At 40.8% G+C, this 18128-nt stretch overlaps 1 protein-coding gene across 1 annotated transcript in view; it reads left to right on the top strand.

The window, feature by feature from the left end:
* Positions 1-1973: 1973 nt before the first annotated feature.
* The window catches only part of Ptar1 (protein prenyltransferase alpha subunit repeat containing 1), a 31953-nt gene continuing 15798 nt past the window's right edge, over positions 1974-18128 (top strand). Inside the window, exons 1-2 of the mRNA XM_051200136.1 lie at positions 1974-2141; positions 12096-12265. Coding sequence (XP_051056093.1) covers positions 2056-2141; positions 12096-12265 — 256 coding nt within the window. The 5' untranslated portion in view covers positions 1974-2055. The remainder of the gene's footprint in view (positions 2142-12095; positions 12266-18128) is intronic.

Here is an 18128-nt window from a genome sequence, read left to right as displayed (position 1 = left end):
CTCCCTGGCCCCTAGTTGTAATCCAATCTATCTTCCGTCATTGGATACGTGAACTATTTGCTATTTATTTCATTACTACATATTTGTTGGACCTTCTATATAAATCTTTAAACAAACTCTTCTTAAATTTAATCATACACTATTCATATATCATTAATAAGGACTCATGAATTTCAATTCTAAACTTCTTAGGATTTCAGTCCTTATTGATAAAATTGAGTTGGATTCTTGTTCTAATACATTCCAATTCTAAGCATTTGAGTCTGTACATATTAGATCTGTAATAACTAGGTGAGATCATTTTTACATTTAGAACCATGAGGCATGTAATTCACATCTTTCATATGAGTACAGATGGAGGGAGAACAGTTACAGAACCATGCAGACATGTTATCTTTCTGGAATATCAGATTTATTTCAAGATTTGGGCAACCAAACTTGGATTTCTCTCATTAAATGCAAATATATATATCTCTTGTTTCTCAATGTGCTCCTTCAGCTCTGCTCTCATAAATCAGGGCTGCTCCCTAGTGCCACTAATGGAAGGATGGAGAGTTCCGATGAGAAGAGGCAGCCAGATTTGGCAGTTATCTGAAGTCATTGGAGGATTGCATCATATTATTATAAAAATTAAGGGGTGTGTGTGTGTGTGTGTGTGTGTGTGTGTGTGTGTGTGTGTGTGTTCCCATAGAGGCCAGAAGAGGATTGTTGAGCCTCTGGAGCTGGAGTTACAGGTGGTTGAGCCATCTCTCCAGCACCTAGTATCATACTCTTCAACAGGACTCTTGAAATTAATCTTGGCCCAGAGATAGTAACACTCCGATCATTTCACTGCTTCATCCTAGAACTTGGAGAGAAAAGTTAGCTTGATTTTACTGTGCTGTAAACAGTTCTTGCTTTCTACAATTTTGTAGAGTTTCTCTTGTTTCTTGACCAGGACAACAACCAACCATAGTTTGCTTTGTAAAACTTTTTGGCTTGTAGAGATCCAAGTTTCAGATGTCTTAATGACCTTGAACTCAACATCCTACTGTATCAACCTCCCAAGTCCTGAGATCGAACTGTGTACCACCTTGCCAAGCAAATATTTTTTTAAAAGATGCAGACTTCAAGTGTGATAAGAACATGCTTGGAGCAGAAGGAGGAAGAAAAGGATGAGGAAAAACTACCACCATCAGTGAGAGGAGGTCAGATTTTTGTACTCAGAAGAAACCAACACAAAAACACCCTGATATATAAAAATTCAATTGCAGCATTTTAAAATCCACATGGAACAGAGCGATCCTATACAATTTATTTGTGGGGCAATAAACATCAGGAAAAAATTGCCAGGGCCTTGTTTTGGGGGTTTGTTTTTTGTTTTGTTTTTCAAGACAGGATTTCTTTGTATTGCTTTGGAGCCTGTCCTGTACTGAAACTAGCTCTATAGACCAGGTTGGCCTTGAACTCACAGAAATCCTGCCTCTTCCTCCTGACTGCTGGGATTAAAGGAGTGTACCACCAATGCCCAGCTGTTTTTTGTTTGTTTGTTTGTTTGAATACTCCAAATTAACACATTGTGTAAACCAGTAACAGTAGTGTTTTTTGTTTGTTTGTTTTAAACTTTCCCCCTAGATCTGGAGGGTACTTTTTTCCCTTTACGTTCTTTTTCTTTGCTGAATGAGTTACAAAAGTTCTAACTGAAAGGGCTACTTTAAATTTCACAAACACAGTGGCACAGGGGTGCAAAGGGAGGTCAGCTACAGGCCTCCTCCTGGGGTGAGCTGGCATGGTCCCGCCGTCCGGAGGTCGCTGGGAGAAGGCCATCCTGGCCCACACCTGCTCGGGGAGGTGCGGCAGGGACCCTCCTTCGTCCATGCCAAGCGAACCAAAATCAATCAAAGCCAAGGAGCACAGAGACAGAGCCAACTAGGCAGCGATGCAACCCTCCCTGACCCGGAAGTGCTCCGCGGCATCGGCGAGGGCGCGCCTGAGCCAGCGCGCGCGCGCCCCCGCGGAACTCCCGCCGGCGGCTGGGTTCTCCCGGAGGCGCGCCGGATCGCGGCGGCCGCCAACATGGCCGAGACGAGCGAGGAGGTGGCGGTGCTGGTGCAGAGGGTGGTGAAGGACATCACCAACGCCTTCCGCAGGAACCCGCACATGTGAGTCGCGCGCCCTGCGCGCCGGGGTCTTCGGGGGCCGGGCCGGTGCCGCGCTCTGGTCCACTCGCGGCTGGCGCTCGGGGCCCACGCGCGCTTCCGACAGGCGGAGCGCGGCAGGGATTGTCGCGCCGGGCCAGCCGGCCGTTACCGGGGCGGGTGGCGGGCTAGTTAGTGTTGGGAAGCGACCCCCGAGAGCCACGTTGGAGCGTGGAGTTTCCTGCCCTGCCGGGCGCGTCCTGGGACTTGTGACAACTCTTCTCCCGGCCGCCCTCCGCCTGGTGCGCTTGCTCCGCGGGCCACCGCTGTGGGTCCTTGTGCCTCGCAGGCGGCTCTGTAGAGGGTTATAGAGACTGTAAAGGGTTACCCACCCCATCAGAATCCCCGCACCCCCTTTCAGGTTGCTAAAGGTGACCGGAGGCTGCTTTTGACTTTTCCACTCACTTGTCACAAAATTGCAGAGCTAGTCGGATGTAACAATATTTGAAGGTGACCTGGGTGGATCTCTCATAAAGCTCTTGCAAACTGGATACTTTTTATCAGAAGCACGTCCTAAGTTACCGACATGCATCTTAAGGCATTCTTACCTCTATAAGTTCACTGAAGAATTGACACATATATCTCCTTCTCCCTTTCCGTTTACTTGTTAGTCTCTAGGAAGGTACTCTCAAGATTTTATTCTTTCTGGCACTCTCTACCATTAAGGAATCAGAAGAAAGCTACAAAAGAGTTACATCAGTATACAAAAGAATCAGAAAAGCAAGAGTGTAGCCTATTTCCCATTCCCTGGGGAAAAGAAACATGGAGTCTAGTTTTGTATTATCTTCCCTTTGATTCTACAATTTATTTTTAATATCTTCAACTAGAACATATGAATTATTTTTAAACATTCCAGCATCCTTAGCTTTTCCGACTAAATGAAAGGCCAAACCCACATTTTAACAAAGTGTTCAATTTCTCCAAGGTGATGTTCATAAAAGAATTTAGAAGTCCTCGGATGGCCTGCTTCCTTATGGTAATTAGGAGCTTCAAACTGTACTTCATTAAAGACAAAATACTACTGGCCTCAAAACATACCTGCCAGCTCTGATAGCTCCTAAGTCTTCCTTTCCTCCTTTGACTGTTGGCTTTTTTCAGAATGAATGTTTGGAGTGATTTCCTGGCAGTAGCCATAGTGGCTGCTGGACCTTTTAAAGAATGCTTTGATGTCTTGTGTGTCAGTCTTTGCGGCCCTTTTTGAGAATTCCGGACACAGTGTAAAGAGACACATCCAAAAAAAAAAAAAAAAAAAAAAAAAGGGTTGGTCAAATGAAGGGTTCATTTTCATCATTGGTGGGTTTTTTCTTCTGAATGAAATTGTAGGAAAGGTTAGAGGTCTAATACAGTAATCACTTTAGTTTTTCATCTTTGAGGTAGACTAAAAATATATTTGGTAAAACTAAGATTAGGGTTATGTAGGTTGACTCAGTGCAATCTGGATCACATTTACCCCTCTCTGCATCATATATTTTACTCTGCAGTCTCATTAATATATACTCTATCAAAACTTATGATTGTTAAATATTTGGGTCATTTGAGATATGAAAGTTTGAGGTAAGTTGGGCTCTTGAAATAATGAGTTATGTAAACTCTAAACATTTAAATAGCTCAATTCATTTAACATTTGTCAGCAGCTGTATTCTAATACATGCTCCCTACACTAGAGTTATCTTCCATGTATTGCCTCTTAAAATGAGTTGTACATTGGAGCTTTCAGAAGTGCTGACATGTCTGTGCTCAACCTAGCCTTTTTAGACCCCAAAAAATCTGTATTCTAGTTTTTTAAAAACAGATGTCTACCTTTAAGTTAGTATTTAATAACAACATTGTAAAAGTTTTTCATTATTCATTATTTGATTTTTGTTTTCCCCTTTTCTCCAACGTGAGATCTGTTGCCAATTTATTTGTTAACATCTACTCCCTTGAATATATTCAACTATCTTCCTAGCCAGGCGTTGGTGATGCACGCCTTTAATCCCAGCACTCAGGAGGCAGAGGCAGGTGGACCTTTGTGAGTTTGAGGCCAGCCTAGCCTATAGAGCTAGTTCCAGGACAGCCTCCAAAGCAAAAAAAAAAAGAAAGAAAAGAAAAAGATCTTCCTGAAAAGTCAAAGTTTGATAAGAGCTATGAATGGTGTTTCTATCAGGTATGGATTGTTTCCCCCAGGCTCAATGTTTTCTTGATTTTGTAGGGCTAATGAGAATGCAAAGCACTAGCGTTAACCTCAGTGCCTTCAATCCTTGCCAGAACACTTTGCAAAGTAGAAAACACAATACAGATATTGTTTGGTAGGAAACTGGGAATCTTATTGGGTTCCCTGCAACTAGTAGTTTAACCCAGGAATATTTATTACCGTGAAGTATACTGTGCCTTAATGTGGAAGGCAGCTGTCTACAGTACAGCCTAATTAGGTCATCATATCCAGCAACTTTTTTTTTATTGACTATCTAAATTGATTTGAGGAGCAGTAGGTGCCATATTCACTATATGGGACAAGAAGAAGTTTAAAATATAACTTGTACCAAAGCCAAATTTCTGATATGATCTAATTATACATCTGCTATATTAGCCATGTGTAGCTAATGTACTTAATGCTAGTGAGAACTGAACTTTTGATATTATGCATAATTATCATATATGGAGTACTATGTTGTGTAGTATGGGTTTAGTGGCGACCCAAGTCTTAACAGTAAATTAATCTCACAATATAGTTCTTAGTGACAATGTGTTAGCAGTATTGTAAGTGCTATCTATTGGAAGAAATGGGAAGCTGAGTATCCTAGGGGAGGCAGCTTTTAGCATCAACATCAAAATCTGGGTAGGACAATGTCAGAAGAAATTGGGAGTAGTACATTGATCAAAAGCAGCAAAATGTGATTGAAAAGATTCTACAGGAATGGATTATAAAGTCCTTGACTATATGGCCTAATTGTTGCATTCACGTGTATAGCAAACACTACTCCCATTTGACAGGCAAAATGTTAGTCTGGGGATAACTTTACTGGGAACTGAGCATATATGGATTAGTGCACAGTTGAGAAAAGATCCCTATCCTTAATGAAACTTCAAACCAATCAACACACACAAGAAGAGGCAGAAAGGGTAAGAAAGCTGTTATCAACAGTGATATCCAGGAGACTTTATTGGAATTATAAGATGAAGACAGATCTTTCAGAGGAACTAGCATTTGACTAAAGACACAAGTGATGATACACTTGTAATCAATAGGAAGGGCCCATGGAAAATTATTAATAAGGGAGTAATACTGAAACACAGTTTCAAGTTGTCTGCAGGTTGAAGAATATGAAACCACAGAATTTATAATGGTTGTACACATATGCTTTAACTCAATTAAAATGATAGTATAGTTTTTAAATTTTTATTTAGTATTCGAGTCCTGGATTTGAACCTTGTCATTTTATTTGCAAGCCTGATATACTTAGATTTTTACTGTAATTTTTTGCATAGAGTAAACATAGAATGTAGCATGCAATAAACAGTAATTCCTGTTTTCTAAATAATGTCAGTAATGTAGTTCAGTGGTATAAAAAGTAATCCTTAAAATCAATGAGGAAACCTACTAGGTCTCTGAAATATCTTCAGTACCAGTCAAGTTTTAATTATTAATATGCAAGTGTCAGTTCCTGTAGATATTTTATCATTTCATTTTTGCTCATTCTAGAAAGAATTCCAGCATATAAAACAAAAATAGCTATTCAATAAAAATATTCATAAATTTTCCTGAATCTGGGCCATTTTCTGTTCTGTTGTGACACTTTACAGAGTTCATGTTTAGTACTGGGGACAATGCATCCTGCCTAGAAGGGAACTTGGTTGACACAGGTTTTGGAGCAGAAAGTAAGTCGTAAATGACAGTTATTATTTCTACAATATATAGACCAGAGAAGCTGCTGCATATTGGAACAAAGCCGACATTTGTGTAATATGAACCTTGAACTCCATTGGACCTCTACGGTAAAGTGAGACATCCAAACACATGCTCTATTGCTGTGTGTGACCTGAAGTGACGGTGCTGCTCCTCTCCATGTTGTGTGTGGAGTAGTCCACCAAAGCAACTAATCATTAAGCCTTGTTGAATCTATTTGAGAAGATTAAAACTGTTGCTGCCCTTTACGTGGGCTTCTTTGAAAACTCCTTACCTTGGTCATGCAAAGAATATTTTCCTGGGCAAATACAAGACTCTAAATTTCTAGAAACTTAAAAATATGGGGAGAAAGGGTTTTGTGGTAGTGAAAGGGCTGCTCATTGGAAATGATCTGATGATCATAGTCATTGTAAGCATTTATAATACTATGTAGGGAATCGTAAATGTTAATTTCTAAGTTTTGTCAAAAGTTTATATAGGCTGGGCAGCGGTGGTGCATGCCTTTAATCCCAGCACTTGGGAGGCAGAGGCAGGAGGATCTCTGTGAGTTTGAAGCCAGCTTAGTCTACAAAATGGAGTTCCAGGACAGCCTCCAAAGTAATACAAAGAAACCCTGTCTCAAAAACAAAAAAAGTACGATGTGATCCACTTTCTGTAAAAATAGTTGAGGAGGGCAAAAGACATATACCTGAACATTAGTGGTTGTAGAGACAGGCTTTAATTTTTATTTTTCCTGAGTTTTCTACTTTTGAGTGTGAAATTGTAATTTAAACTGGAGACCCAGCTGCTAGTAATATTGACTTCAGGAAACTCCCTTAAGCTCAGTGGACCTCATCTGATAAAAGGAGACACAAGAATGATCTTCCTATTCATTTCACAATGATTTAGAATTCCAAACTGCCTGAAAAATTACAGTAATGTAAAAGAATAGGTACAGAAAGCTAAGTTGAAACCTTCTGTTGTTATGAAGCTTATGGACCACATATCTTTCTAAAGAAAATGCTGTGTTTTTTTTTTTTTTAGAAGGAACAAACCACTATCTTAGGTCAAATAGCTTGACAAAAGGATTAACATTTTTTCCACTTCAGCTTTCTGTGCCCACTAACCAAGAAACTTGATATTGACTGACCTCAGGCTGTTAAATGAACTGATAACCTTTATCATTGCCCAGCACTTTCTTCACCTTTGGTTTTCATAACAAGCAGTGAAGATATTATATTTCCATATTTCAGATGAACAGTCCAGAGGTAAATGATTCACACACCACACTGGCCAGTGATAGAAGGGAGACTAATTAGTCAGGGGCAGGTATCAAGAGCTTTTGTCTCTACAATATTGCATCTTTTCTTTTGTTTTTGTTTTGTTTTGGTTTATTTTGGTTTTTTTTTCTCTTCAATGGTTTACATCCTTATGACCCTTTCTTTCTCTTTACATAGGAATAGGTGTCAAGTTACTGTATAAAATTTGAAAGCTGAGCATACTCTAGCCCATTTTCTTTACTGAAGATGAAGTAGAGTCCTACCCTTTTACAGATGGGGAGAGTGAGGTCTGTAGAGGCTGAAGTTGTATGTTAAATGACCCATGCTGTTCTCAGCACAGTGTATTACAAAGAGCAGAGGTAATACTCTCCTGGAATAACCTTTCAAAGCAGTGTAAATATAAATGTCACTGAGGAGCAAGAATGACCATCCATTCAAATGTAGTTACTAAGCACTGCTGTCCCTAAGACCCTTTGTTTCTTGGAAGGGTAGCCAACCACAGTAGTATGTTTTTTTTTTTAATTCTGCAGATGGCTTTGTCCTCTAATTTAGGTACCAAGTTAGTACTTGAATATTTTATATCTAGTACAATTATAGTGAGCAAACTTCTTTTTAACATTGTGAATTTAAGTTTAAAAAAAAACACCTTTCAAATAGTATATCTGGAAGCTGGGGTTCTTTTATTCTTGCTAATATAACATTTATATTTTTAGCTCTTGAGGTTCCTTGAAGTGTTACAAGTAGTTATTAGATCTCAGAGAACACAAACTCTTGAGTAATTAAATTGAGGGGTTGGTTTTTCATTTGGTTTTTCTAATTTTAGGAGTTTTTTGGTTTGGGTTTTGGTTTGGGGGGGTTGTTGTTGTTGGTGTGTGTATGTGTCTATGTCTGTGTCCATGTCTCTTTGAGACAGTATCTGACTATGTAGCTCTTGCTGGCCTGGAATGCACTATGTAGACCAGGCTGGCCTTGAACTCACAGAGATTCTCCTGCCTTTGCCTCTTAAATGCTGGGATTGAACACGTTATTTTCTGCTTTTAGGTTATTTCCTAAAACGTCCAATTTCATATAGCAAAAGTATGAGCACCAGGAAACATCAGAGGCCCACACCTAGTCCAGTGACTGGCATGGCTAGTTGTGCTTGGTTTTTAGGACCAAGTACAAATGCAAAGGCATGCTTTGAACACTGAATATTGACTTGAGATGCTCTCTCAGGTCCCCTACAAAACTTCATTTGTGTTACAGGAAGAGCCAAGTGGTAACCTTTTATTGTAAATATGGATGTCTCACAGAGAAACTCTTAGACATCTGTGGCACTTTGTTTATTCATTTTTGCATTACTAGAAACTAAAAATATGCAGTATATTCTGTAAATTGTTTTTGAATGGTGATAATACTAGCATCTATATAAAAAAGAGACCTATGAATCTACTGAATGTGTTATATTGTAGGCCCCAAAGTCTGGAGTGATAAGTACTTTGGAAGAAATGTTAGTACCCTTGCTTATTGACAGATCCCTGTGTCACTAACAAAGTGATCAGTAGAGAATGGATTGTCTCTAAGCTATTCAGTGTGGAAGTTTTTCTGTTTTTCTAGCCGTGTCTATTTCAAATGTGTGCTTCTGACTTGTGGTAGTGATTTAACAGAAGAAGGCTTTCTCATAATTTCATGTTTTCCCTTTTTTTTAGACCAGTCTTGACAAAAGGATTCTGTGTCACATATAAATTCTGAAGATCAACTTTTTTTTTTTTTTTTTTTTTTTTTTTTTAAATTTATTTTGGCTGGGGAAGGGAGACAGCATCTATTTGCTATATAACCCAGGATGACATTGAACTTCCAGTTATGCTGCTCTTGCCTCTCTCCCTCTCTTCCCCCCTCTATCCCTTTTCCCCAGACAGGGTTTCTCTGTGTACCCTGGCTGTCCTGGAACTCATAGACCAGGATGGCCTCAAATTCATAGATCCATCCACCTGCCTCTTCCTCTCAAGTACAGAGATTGCAGACACGTGCCATCAGGGCAGATTTCGGTGGTGCTTGGGTTCAGACCCGGGACTTTGAGAATGCTAGGCAAGCGCTCTACCTACTGAGCTGCATCTGCAACTCTATTCTTGTGTGTGTGTGTGTGTGTGTGTGTGTGTAAGAGATGTGGGACTAGAAAGATGGCTCAGTGGTCACAAACACTTGCTGCTCTTGCAGAAGACAGTTCACTTACCAACATCCATGTCATATCCAGTGGCTCACAACCACCTATACTCCAGCTTTTGGATTTCTCGTACCTTCTACTTCCTGGGACACCACCACACAGAGACTTTTTTGTTAAAAAAAAAAAAAAAAAATGAATAGGCAAATTTAAAAAATAGCCTTTTAAAATTTTCTGCTTGTGTGTGTGTGTGTGTATGGTGGGGTGTATGTGGATACACACACGTGTGTTTTTGGATGTGGGAGCATAGAGGCCAGATAATTGCATTGGTTATTCAATTGTATCATTTTTCAGTTTATCCTTGTGGAAAAATGTCTCTCACTGAACCTAGCCCTTTATTTTTGGCTAGGATGACTGGCCAGAATTCCTGACAACCCTCCTGTCTTTGCCCCCAACAGCATTGGAATTTCAGGCAAGTATGGCCACAGCTGGCTTTGTACATAGGTGCTGGGGATCCTAACACAGCCTCATGCATCTAATTCAAGCCATCTTTCCAGTTTTCTATTATTGTTAGAGCCAGAAGAAGGTGTTAGACCCCCTCCCGGCCGGTAACTGGACTTAGAGGCCAGAGCGAACATCCTGGCATGGTTGCTGGTAATTGGTCTGCTGTGAATCAGAAGTCACTCTTAACCTCTGAGCCATCCCCCCAGCCCCTCTCATAGGGGTCTCTTTACTTATTAAGTAGCAGACATCCCATTTAAGAACTTGTGTAGGTAAGAGTTTTATCTACCTTTATAGATGAAAGGTATGTGTTGCTTTTAGGGCTATTTGTTTTGTTTGCTTTGTGAGGTCACATGCTTCACACATTGTTTATTAAGTCTCTGTTTTTAGTGCAGATTTTCAACTTCAGGTGGATTGAATGATCACTTTCTGAAGTATATTTTACATTCTGATATTTTATCATAAAAATGTTTTTAAAAAAAAAAACAGCAATATATGGAGGGAAATTGAGCCAAAACTTTCATATACAAGCTAATCTTTACTAATAATTTGTTTCTGTTCCACATTTATTATTATAGTAGGCAAATAAAAACACATTGTTTACATTCTTAAAAAATAGAATAATTCTATACAAATAAAATTCATTATCTCTGTTTCTCAAAAAATTCTTGATGTCTTTCCAAGGAAAATTTTATGTATCTAAATATATTTTAAAGGAATTATATAAAAGGCTTTTCCATTATGTGCAGTTTGCTTTCTCCCTGTATTCTTGGCAGGTAGGCCAGTATGTGCAGACCTGCATCATTACTTAACACTTAACACAACACCGAGCTACGTTTCCTTTACCTGCATTATGCCGTTAAACAGGTGGATCATTCCCTGTCATGCTGGAGTGTTGTGTTTAGGGTGGGGTAACTGCAGGATTGGAGTATGTGCTTTAAAATGCTGAAAGGCGTTTTCAGATCGCCATCTAAAGATGAACTGAATTTTCCCTCCTGCCAGCAAGGAGGGTTGCAGTGTACTGTTTTCCCTGTAATTAAGGGTTATCAACTACCTACACTTAAAAAATGATCTGTTGCTACAACTCCAGTAAATGAACTTAGTTCTAATCTCTCTCTCTTTCTATCTAGCTATCTAAGACAGGGTTTCTCTATATAGCCTTAACTGTCCTGGAACTCCTTTTGTGGACCAGGCCATCCTGGAACTACACAGAGATCCACCTGCCTCTGCCTCTGCCTCCCTAGTATGGGGAATAAAGGCATGCGGCACCAAGACTGCCCAAAATTAAATATTTTTTTTTCTTATTTTACATATTGATGCCAGTTCCCTTTCCCTCCCTCTCTTCCACCCTCCCATACCCCCTGACCATCCTCCCATCCCATTCCCCCACACACACTCCACAGGGGTCATCTAAATCTGTCAGGTCATTTGGAGTAGGGACTAGGCCCTCCCTCCTGTCTCTAGGTTAAGGGAGTATCCCTCCATGGGGAATGTGCTCCCAAAGTCCTTTTGTGCACCAGGGATACATCCTGGTTCCACTGTCAGAGGTCTCTTAGACTGCCCAGGCCTTCTAACTGAGACTCACGTCTGAGTCGGTCCAATGCTGTATTCCCAGCTATCAGTCTGGGGGGCCCATTAGCTACCCCTTATTCAGGTCAGCTGTCTCTGTGGGTTTCTGTAGCCTGGTCTTGTCCTCCCTCTCTGCATCTGAATTCCAGTTCGGCTCAGTGTTTAGCTGTGGGTGTCTGCTTCTGTTTCCATCAGCTACTAGATGAGGGCTCTATGGTGGTGGATAAGTTAGTCAACAATCTCATTATCAGGGAAGGACATTTATGGTAGCCTTTCTACTGTTGCTCAAATTGTTATTTTTGTTTGCTTGCTTGTTTTATCATGACTGGGTTTCTCAGTGTAGCCCTGGCTGTCCTGAATTTCATTCTGTAGGCGAGGCTGGCCTCGAACACTCAGAGATCTTCCTTCCTCTGCCTCCTGAGTGCTGGGATTAAAGGTGTGCACCCCAACAACCCTCTTTGTTATATTCTTAAGGAAAATAAATACATGAGGCTCTTAAGGAATTAGAAAAAAATTAAAAGTCAGTATTATTTTCAATTTCTTTTTATGTCTTGCATATTTAGAGATGAAATTGGCCTGATCCCATGCCCTGAAGCAAAATATAACCGGAGTCCTATAGTCCTGGTTGAGAACAAACTTGGTGTTGAGAGCTGGTGTGTCAAGTTCTTATTACCATATGTCCACAACAAGCTCCTTTTGTACAGAACAAGAAAGCAATGGCTAAACAAAGATGGTGAGTATGAATGAGCACATCTCCTCCTCCTCTGGGATGAGCCCTTGCTTTGGTGGGGGTTGGCATTCCTGGACTCTGGTCTTTGCTCTCCTCTGCACTGCCTGAGCAGGTGTTCAGCCTCTGTCAAATGAGGAGTGTAGCCTTGATGTCAGTGTTCCTGCTTGTAACCACTGTTACTATAATGGAAGTGTCTCGGGCAGAATTCAAGCCACCTGCTGCAGTCACAACAGATTTATATGTTAATATGCTGAGGTCATTTGTAAGATTTTATTTAAAGATAGCATCCTATTAAAAGAAGTTGTTTGAGCATCACCAAAGGATTTTCTGGTTCCTTTAACTACTTGATTTCTGACCCCTTAGCATTTTGTGGACCTCGGAACTTGTTTCTGTAGCACTTCAAAGGAGATAGGCAAGGTACTCTTGTGGTAGCTGCAGCGTGACCCCATCTGTGGTTACAAGCGTGCTATTTCACTGAACCTCAGTTGAGATCAGGCCTTCTGAATCCTAGCGCCAAAATGAGAATGTGAAAACTAAGAAAGAAAGAGAAAACCTTGGCCTTTGCTTCTTCTGTTGTTCTGTGGCAGTTCTTCAGGATACTGGTAGTCCCTAACCATCCCACCTGGTCTCTTTTCCAGCATTTCCTAAGTCAAGCTCTGGCTGCACAAGTCCTGCTTAGCCTTCCGGGCTCACCTCAGGCCTCACTCCTGGGCAGAGCTCATGTCCTCCTCTGTTTCTGTGAAGCCCTTTCCCTTCCCTCGTGCAGCAGCGTCTGCATGAGTGCCAGTGTGCCTGCAGGCTGCTTTTCAATAAGACCTTATTTTCTAATCAATTTTCACCATCAGTTCGGTAGTCATTACCAAGGGGCTGCTCTGACCAGAAGCCGCTCTGCAGGACTGTGGGCAGAAAGGTGAAGAAACTAAGAAGTTTCCAGATGAGTGCCAGCAAGCCTCTTTAAGGGAAGGGTATATTGCCAGCTGTATTACATTGGATTCCCCTGAATTTTTCTCAGTATTGTCCTTAAAAGACTACCCAAACAGGTTTAATAGTGCCTTTTCCTGTGTGGACAATGACATAGTCTGGGTTTTTAGTGAGAAGTGGTTTCTATTTTCCCTGTGACTTGTTTTATTTGATTGGTCCTCTGATACGTGCCTCCAATTCACAAGTACTGCCTAACCCTGATGTGGCGTTAATGGCATGACTCGTGTTTAGGGCACACATTTCAAGCAAATGTAAGGAGATTTGGCTCTTTTTGAACTCCTTTTTTTTATTCTGTCACCATGGCATAGGCTCCAGAGGGCCTTAGGACTCCACCAAGTTACGTCTTGCCTAATGAAGCCATATTGTTTTTACCCTGGTGTACAGAGGTGTGACTTAGCCAATGCACACTAGTGAGACAGAATCACTGTCTCAGAGAAGAAACAGTAAGGGTTCTTAAGATCAAGTCTCAGTTATCTCATAGCAGTAGCCTTTGCCTGTCCGTGTACCTGAACCCAGGCCCCCTTCTTCCTGGGGCCATCAAATCTTTCTGTGCACTTCAGGTTCTTACCTTGTGGGCATCAGACTGCAGGCTCTGACATCTTATTCACATGAGTCTCATCTTGATGACCTCTCAGGGCACATGGGCAGCTTTTGATTTTATCTTGCATCCTCAAGATAAGAGCTGTGATCATCTAGGGCTTAGGTAGGAAAGGGGGCATAGTTCAGTACAGTGCCACAGACCCTCAGCTCTGTAAAATAAGTCAATTCTGCTTTGATGTCTGAAAATGCTAATGGGAAAACATTGTGCCAAATTTATGAATCAAAACATTTAGAATGCAGCCGAATCTTGTTAAAGAAAAATAAATGCCATTTCAACCTGAGTTTCTCATGCTCATTAATGATCTGCATCCCTTAGATATTTGAAAGATGTCTTGTTTAGCTAGGGCATATTACTTTTTAACAATCTGATGTAGTAATAGCCATATTTGGTTTGGCAGAGAACTGATAATTATAATTCTGATCGACCTAACCAAAAAAAGAAAAAAAGAAAAAAAAAAAAAAGAACAAAAAACAATAAACAAAAAAAAAGTAAGCAAGAAAGAATGGCCCAGGTGCCTTAGAGTTCTATTACTGTGATGAATATCATGACCAAAAGCAACTCCAGGAGGAAAGGGTTTATTTTGCTTACACTTAAACATTATAGTTCATCTTCAAAGGAAGTCAAGGCAGCAACCTGCGGGCAGGAGCTGAGGCAGACAGAGCCATAGAGGAGTGCTGAGTGCTGCTCACTGGTTTGCTATCTATGGCTGGCTCGGCCTGCTTGCTTGCTTTTTCTTTATTCTTTCATTCTCTCACTTACATCACAACCAGTTTCCCCTCCTTCTCTCCCGTTTGTTCCCTCTCCCCAAGATCAACTCTCCCTACCTCCTCTGCTTCCCTTGAGAAAAGATCAGGCCTCCCAGGGATATCAACCAAACCTGGCATATCATATTGCAATAAGACTAGGCACATCCACACATATTAATAGCCTGCTTTCTTATACACCAAAGGGCCACCTGCCCAGAGATGGCACTGCCCACAGTGAGCGGGTTCTTCCTACGTCAATTACTTTTATTAGCAAAGTTCACTACGGATTTTCGGATTTTCCTACAGGCAAATTTTATGGAAGCATTTTTCCCAATTGAGATTCCCTCTTCTCACATGAGTCTAGCCTGTGTCAAAGTGACATAAAATTAGCCAGCAAAACAGCATTAAGAGCCCTGGATGGGTAGAGCTCTGTCCAAAGCTATATATATATGCATATATATATATGTATATATATATGCATGCATGTATACCCTTCTGCGTTTTTTTTTTTTTTTTTTTTTTTCCTCATTTCTCTTCTGTCTAGACTTTTGTTTCTCAGCTGGGCTAATGATAGTTATTCCTCTTGCAGGTTCTTCTGTCATTTATGTCCTAGATGCCACTAGCCAATCACTTCGAAGAGCACCTTCCAACATCTTATTTGGTTTCCTCTCAAAAAAATTATTTTTTTAATTTAAAATATGCTGGGCAAGTGGTGGCACACACCTTTGATCCCAGCACTCAGGAGGCAGAGGGTGGCAAATCTCTCTGAGTTTGAGGCCATCTTGGTCTACAGAGCGAGTTTCAGCACAAGCTCCAAAGCAACAGAGAAACCCTGTCTCCAAAAAACAAAGCAAAAAATTTAAATATAATTTTATCACTTCCTTTTCCTCCCATGTTATCTCCTTTTAACTTCCCCATACTCTCTACTTAGGTTTGATGGACTATTATTATTATTATTATTTATGAATATATAGAAACATTTTGAGAAGCACTTCTGAAATATATGTATATGCTCATATCTGATTTCATGATTCTCTCAGAGCCAATGAAATATTGAAATTCCTTAGATGGTATTTAAGACCTTTAACCATCTGTTTTATTCTATTCTAAAGCCTGATTGCCAGTGATGCAGCCACTCCATATTTGGCATCAGATTGCAGGTTCTTGGCCCTTAGCCTGATTATCTATTTGGCTTATATATTTCAAGAACTGTCCTTAACTAATTGAATAAGTGTTTAAAATCAGGATGGGAAATTTGAATGTCTGTCCTTATTTGAAAAGTCAGTTGGCCTGAGTCTTAAGTTTCTACATAGCAGCAGTAACCTATAGTTTTCTTAACTGGGGAAGACTGCTGGCTTCCTGTAACCTCCTCATGCTAGTCAGACACTGAGAATAGTAACATTTGCTGCTTATCATTAATGTGTTGCTGCCTTTGTGACTTCATTTGAATCCTACACTCATTTCTATTTGTAGTATTTAGTCTTTATTCCAGCCACAATCTACACTGTTCCACTCTCTGACTTCATTGTGTGCTACTCCCTTATTTTGCCTTTGTGTTGTCATCATCACCCTGGTCGCCAGCATTAGCAAGCTCAATTCACAATCATCCCCTGGGAAACCTTTCTGTCTGCTTCAGGAAACAGCAGATCTCTGCAACCTGTGGGAGACCTTTATTTGGGTGACTTTCATAGTCCCCACTCTCCATAGTATATTGTACTTTGTTACTTAGACATTTTTCCTGCTAGGCTGTGGGTCACTAAGAACAAGGATTATGACTCTTACTCAGTACCCATAAGTGCTTAAGTGTTGCTTGTCAGATTAGCAAGAATGCTTAGCTTAGTCCACCATTCAGGGTCTGTGTACTGTAATGAACAGCTTTTACCTTAAGTTGTTCCTTATATGGTACTTGAGTATATTTTGGATGGAGGTTAGCCAGTTTATTATCTTGAATTTATTTAGTTTAGATGCACAGAAACCATTCTGTCAGAATAGTTGTAAAACCCGGGCCATTGCTAGAATGAAGCACAGAGTAAAGCAAGTACATTAGCTTAGCCTCTGACTTCGGCAATGTCCATATGTGCTTTTCTTGTTCCTGCTGGAATTCAGCTACTTCCCTATATGATGTACCCAGATTAACTTTCTGACTGTGAGATGATGATGGCTTAGTCATACATTGGAATGTATACAGTGAGCATGTATGTACTGGTGTGTGTCGTGTATCTCAAGAGAGACCCATTTGATTCTAAGATTCTGCAGGGCTTTCAGTAGCTCGTGTCTTCTGGGGAAGACTGTAGAGAAATGGTCTGTAGTTGGGAACATTTAGACAGTGAAGTCATTACAGTCAACTGTTATTGTTGTTTATCTTTAGAGTTTGGTCCATCCTTCTTGTATAGAACAAAGCATCTGCCAAAAATGTGCCAGCATCTGCTTTGCTGGAAGACAGGCCTGAAAAGCTAGAGCATCAGCAGTCTGAGGTTAAATTACTTCCTTTCTTCCCCCTGAAAGGGGAATACTGACTGAGAGAGACCTCAAGATTTTCTTGCGGATCTGACTCTTCCTTTTCTAACCTCGTTACTCTGTCTCCTGTTTCTTACATTATACTTTCTCCCCACTTCTTGCCTCATGACTTGACTTCTGAATCAGGGAAGATGAGAAGTTTGTGGAGAGCGGAAACCCTGGTTGTATGGTGTCTGTCAACGCTGCTGGTGTTTTAAATGTTGTTAGGTACCCTCTGCACAATGGTCACTGCTCAGCTCATGCTCAGCTCAGATATCTTCACTTCTACAGGGCGTCCACTCTTGGTAGTGCTCGTGGGACTGACTAGGAGATGCAGACTTCATAATGAACATTAGCATTCAGAAGTCAGTGCTCACTGTATGTCAGATAACCTGATACTTCATGCTTTTAACCGTTTAGCACTCCTATGAGGTAGCTCTGTTGTGAGCTTCATTTATAGTGAGAAACCACTAAAGCATGAGATTAAGCAGTTTACGTACATACTTGTTTTGTCCAGAACTCCCAGTAAGTGGTGAAGCAGCTGTGTCCTCGCCGCAGCTGTCTCTAGCAAAGGAAGCACTGCATGGATGAGGGTTCTTCCACAGCCTCTCCCTGATGCTTGGGGACCAGTATTGACTTGTATGTTCATTAGCTCTGCGTGTGCTACTTACTGTACAGAGGCGGAGGAGAGTTGCATTGAACGTACAAACAGAAGGAACTCCCATTGTACATTTTCTGTACTGTAGAAAGAATCACAGGGTCCAAGAGCCGGTTTATTTTGGGAGTAGAATGGCTTTTGGAACAATAGCAGACATCAAAGAACTCCACAGCTTCCCTGTCACATATAGCCCTTCCCATATGCTGTAAGTGTGTGCTGGGGTCGGGTAGCGACGACTGCTCTCTAAGGTTAGTTGTTTATCCAGTTTCAGTGTAACAGCCATCGTGTCTTTGTGCTATAGTTTTTCTGTGCTCCAAAGTCTCTCAGAGCACACTGTCCGTGACATCACACTACTTTGGCTTTCCCACACTCTCTTTGACATCT

The sequence above is a fragment of the Phodopus roborovskii genome, unplaced genomic scaffold (genome assembly GCF_943737965.1).
Source record: "Phodopus roborovskii unplaced genomic scaffold, PHOROB, whole genome shotgun sequence".
NCBI lineage: Eukaryota > Metazoa > Chordata > Mammalia > Rodentia > Cricetidae > Phodopus > Phodopus roborovskii.
The sequence above is the reverse complement of the archived record's forward strand: the minus strand, read 5'-3'. Positions and strand labels throughout refer to the sequence as shown.